Source organism: Trypanosoma rangeli (genome assembly GCF_003719475.1).
Source record: "Trypanosoma rangeli strain AM80 chromosome Unknown Tra_15.4_contig_00724, whole genome shotgun sequence".
Lineage (NCBI taxonomy): Eukaryota > Euglenozoa > Kinetoplastea > Trypanosomatida > Trypanosomatidae > Trypanosoma > Trypanosoma rangeli.
This window is the reverse complement of record NW_021706474.1, coordinates 1-4,600: the sequence shown is the minus strand read 5'-3', so window position 1 is coordinate 4,600 and position 4,600 is coordinate 1. Positions and strand designations below refer to the sequence as shown.

General features: G+C 55.6%; 2 protein-coding genes across 2 annotated transcripts, besides 3 other annotated features; both read left to right on the top strand.

Annotated features, from left to right (window-relative positions):
- On the top strand, nucleotides 1-410 carry TraAM80_09920 (uncharacterized protein; the record flags this gene model as incomplete). Its single annotated transcript, XM_029386575.1, has 1 exon — nucleotides 1-410. A coding segment is annotated over one exon (410 nt), but the record flags the coding sequence as incomplete, so codon positions are not given.
- A 1,767-nt stretch (nucleotides 411-2,177) lies between these two features.
- Nucleotides 2,178-3,683, top strand: TraAM80_09919 (trans-sialidase; the record flags this gene model as incomplete). Its single annotated transcript, XM_029386574.1, has 1 exon — nucleotides 2,178-3,683. One exon carries the CDS (start codon nucleotides 2,178-2,180, stop codon nucleotides 3,681-3,683), a length of 1,506 nt encoding a protein of 501 aa, XP_029233571.1.
- A 42-nt stretch (nucleotides 3,684-3,725) lies between these two features.
- Nucleotides 3,726-3,744: a microsatellite.
- A 110-nt stretch (nucleotides 3,745-3,854) lies between these two features.
- Nucleotides 3,855-3,916: a sequence feature (A-rich).
- Nucleotides 3,917-3,980: 64 nt separating this feature from the next.
- Nucleotides 3,981-3,997: a microsatellite.
- Nucleotides 3,998-4,600: the final 603 nt, after the last annotated feature.

Here is a 4,600-nt window from a genome sequence, read left to right as displayed (position 1 = left end):
CCGGCCTGTTTGGTGTGCCCGGGCCACCCGCTATTCCTCTGGGACCCTCCCCGAGCTTGGCGAGGCCCCGGGCCAGAGACCGCACGCCGGCTGGCGGCCGCGCCTTCCCAACCAAAGCCGCCCCCCATGCCGCATCTTGTCTAGCGCCGTACGAACACCAGAATGGTTTTGCACGTGCCTTTCGCTTCTTTTGTATGAGGGGCTTCGCCGCGGCCCAGCAAAAAAAACCCGGGGGTCCGCGGGCGCGGCGGAAAACACACCGCCCGAATGCGGGTGCCGCGGGGCAAGGCGTTGGTGAAAACATCGCTCCTCTTCCGCGCCCAAGCGCAACGTCGCCAAAAAGAAGTAGCAAATCCTTAGTCTCAGGGCTGGGCGCTTCTTTGGTGCCGCCGCCGGGGTGGGGTGGTTAGCGGTGCGGGGGTTTGCCCTGCTTCATCCGATGCAAGCAGGGCGGCGGGAAAATGGGGGGCAACGCCGAAAGTAGGGCCAAGCACCCGCGCGCCGTCAAACTTGAGCCAAGAGAGAGTGCGAGGAACAACCCCAGGGGAGTCACCGCCCCAAAGAGCGGACCCCTCTCGGTGAAACAGCGAAGCCGGATGACGGGGAACAGCGCACGGTACGTTGAAACTGTGTAGCGCATATCGACTCGCTGAAGTTTTACTACTGGCATTTCCATGAAGGGAGCGTGGTGCGGCCACTGAGAAAACGCAGGTTGTCCAAGAATGACGGCGTTCCGTAGGATCGCATATTGCTGTTTTTTTGATGCCCAAAGTGCGGGTTTAAGCGCCGCGACAAAGACGGATTTACCCACCAACGCGCGGTTCGCCACGGATACCGGCCGAAACCCGTGAGATCAGCCGTTTTGCGTAGTCCAACGTCTTCTCTTTTCTTCTTGATTGGTGCGGCAGTCTCTTGGAGTGTGTAGCCGCGTGGGGGCAGAAGTCGTTATGGTTTTTGCTATGGCGGAAGTCGTTGTACACTCGGCCCCTTGCTCTCCTCTCTTTGTGCCTGTGTGTATTTAGATGCCCGTGAGCTGCAGCGGGGAGTACTGCGGAGTAAATGACGATGATGTGGGCGCGGGCAGCACCAACCTTTTGTTGCCTTGTTTTTTTTCTTTTTTCCCATTCACTTCTCTTTTGTCTACACACAGAGAAGGAGAGAAACTAAGTGACACTTGCTGCTGTGCACATTGGAAGCCTCTGAAGTCACCACCAGCAACACACACACACACCGACCAGACACGCATATATAATATATACGCTCGAATGTTGCTGCCGCCAAGTTTAGCCACACCCACACAACCATCGCGGTCTGAGCGGATCCAGCACACGGAGGGAAGAGAGACAGAAAGTGGTCAGCGACCGCTCAAAATGTCGCGGTATTTGTTTTCCTCTGCGGCGCTGCTGCTTTTCTTCGCGCTGATATGCTGTAGCAGCTGGGCCGTGCTCGCCGAGGCGAACGTGGGCAGCTCGATCTCAGGAACAGCAGGAGGCTCTCATGGGACGGCGCCAGCTGCGTCTCTGAGGTCATCTTTCATCTGAATCACCGTTCCGTCCGTTGTTGAGGTGAATGGTGAGGTGGTCGTCATCGCGCAAGCCAACGACGAGAATGATAATAAAGCGCTCCTGGTAGAGCTCGTTAAATCGGTTGGATCGCGTGCGCTCTGGGCACTCCCCAACTCCGATGGGAAGAACTCAGTGGTGCAAGATATCGTCAAGATGCCGAGTGACGTGGTGGAGGCGGAGTTTTACAACCCCACGCCAGTTGTGAAGGGCAGTAAGATCTATCTTCGTTTCCAGTGTGAGGGGAATTCTGCGGGGGATGGGGAAGATGCCGTTCCGATGTGCCCCTGGCTCTTTGTTGGAAAAATTGAGGAAAAGAAGAAAGGCCAGGAAAAGAAGACCATCAGTTGGGAGGCTCGCACCGTTAAGTCTGGGCTCAGTCCAACGCTGGAGGAGAAATCGTTTTAGTTTTTTTTTCTTGGCGGTGGCGCGGGAATTGTGACGAAGAACGGTACACTTGTATTTCCCGCAAAGGCAATGACGAAGAGGAACAAAGAGGTCTCGCTGATCATGTACTCCAGTGACGCGGAGAATGGTTGGAGGCTGTCGCAGGGGATGACAGCCTAGGGCTGCGTGGATCCTGCCGTTGTGGAGTGGGGGAGCGGGATACTTTTGATGATGACTACATGTGAGGAGGGCCACCGCAAGGTGTACGAGTCGAGCGATATGGGGAAGACGTGGGCGGAGGCGCTCGGGACACTCTCGCGCGTGTGGGACAACGCACTTGAGCGTGACGGATCTGGCGGTCAAAGTGGCTTCATCACCGCGACGATTGAAGAAAGGAACGTGATGCTCCTCACCCTGCCGGTGACTTTGAAAGACAACTTAACCGATAAACTACATCTTTGGCTCACTGACGCCGCCCACATTGTGGATGTTGGACCGATATCCAACGCAAATGAGCATGCGGTCGGCAGTGCCCTACTGTTTAGGGGCAAGGAGGAGTTGATCTCCTTGCAGGAGCTGCGTTCAGTGGGAGTGAGTGGTGGTGTGGGGATGTCTGAGGGCCTTCACCTTGCGCACCTGACGGAGCAGCCGGAGAAGATAAAGAAAGTGGTGCAAACATGTAAAGAGGTGGATGAACGTGTCAAGCAGTTGTGCCTTCCAACGGAGGCTGATGCAGCTGCCTCTCCTGGCGCGGGCTGCAGCAAAGCGGTGCCCACTGAAGGGCTGGTTGGGTATTTGGCTGGCTCTTTTGCAGAGGGCCAATGGAAGGACGAGTACCTCGGGGTGAACGCCACTGTAACGAGTGGAGAACTGGCAAGCACAGAGGGGACTGTCAATGGGGGCGTGAGGTTCAAAGGGCGTGGCTCATGGGCTGAGTGGCCGGTGAGCAAACAGGGGCAGAATCAGCGGTACCACTTTGCGAACTACAACTTCACTCTTATGGCGACAGTGACGATCCACGCGGTGCCGGAGGCGGCCAACAGCCCAATTCCTCTGTTGGGTGTGAGGATGAATGACAGCACTGTGCTTTTGGGCCTGTCGTACACGAAGGACATGCAGTGGAGTGTGCTTTGCAAGGGCGGAGAGGGAGGCGATCGCACCAGCACGTGGGAGCCAAATAAAAAATACCACGTGACGATCGTGCGGGAGGGCGACAGCCAGGGCTCCGTGTACGTTAACGGCCAGCGTGTGGGGAGTTCACAAGCGGCACTGCAGTGCGAAACGAAGCCGTGCACGATCTTACACTTCTACATTGGTGGGGACGGCGGCGTCACAGAAGGGACAGCTAGCGATGTGAACCGTGTGACGGTGACGAACGTTCTGCTGTACAACTGCCCGTTGGGTGGCACGGAGATTAGTGCCCTTCACAAGAGAAAAGTTTCCATTCCAGCACCGGAAGACGCGAAACCACAAGGCGACGATTCTGTTCGAGTTCAAAAAACTTCCAGTAACCATGCGAGCGGCACTTTGTCTGCACCCCAAACCGTGCCGGAGTCTGCGCCCTTGCCGACTCCTCACAAGGCCGTGGCCACGGAGCGGAGGTCCTCGGAAAGGGAGATTGAGACTAAAATAGTGGCGCAACTGGAAGACAAACACGCGGATGGATGTGGCGGTGCGAAGCGAGTGCTGCCGCCGCTGCTTCTGTTGGGCGTGTGGGCGTTTTCGGCACTGTGAGAAGTGTGCGGTCTCTGTGCGGGGCATGTGCGCCTTCTCCCGCACACACACACACACACACCGCCGGGAATAAATTCCTCTTCACGGGGGACGATTAATTATTATTTATTTATTGCGACCAGGCAGGAAATGAGCTCGCAGCGGCCCACACCGCAGCCGCGCTCTGCCGCGTTTTCCTTTTTTTTTCTTTTTTCTTTTTTTCTAATTATTCTCACTGTTTTGTTTTTTTTTTTGTGGGAGTCGTTAGTAACATCGTTTGCCGTTCGTTGTCCTCCGCGGACGGGGCGTGCTGCTGCCGTGTGTGTGTGTGTGTGGCCATTTGTACTTTATGTTCTTTTCTCTTTGCACCGTTTCTTTACTTTTTTGCGCGTGTCGTGTCCATGCATGCGTTGGGTGCATGTAGCGTGTAACGGGAGCAGTAAACATTAAAATATGTTGGCGAAGGACGATGAGGCGATGTGTGAAAACCAGCAGAACCACGGCGGAAATGTTGTCTTGATGCCATTGACCATGTCACAGCGCCACGGAGACAGTGATGCAGGTGACTGGAGAGGAGGGCCCACAAGGTGTGTCGCCGTCAGCTGGGAGCCACACGTCGGAGACCAGAGAAGTGGAGGCCTCGGAGTGTTTGCTGTTGTGTAGAGGAAACTGACGAGGCGGCGGTGGAGCGAAATATCAAAGGCGTTTGGTTGCGCCCGGGGAGGCGGTGAGATATTCACGCAGCGGCACTGGGGTGCGTGTGTCTAATGCCTTTGGGGGCTGGAAGTCGAGTAAAACGGAGGGCGTCTTCCTAACTTAATTTCACCAGCACCGTCATCGCTGCGATGCCGTTCAGTCGTTAGGAGGCAGTACTTCTTTTTGTTTTTCTAAATGTTTTCTACTAAAAAAAACCGATATAAATAATAATGTTTTTCCTG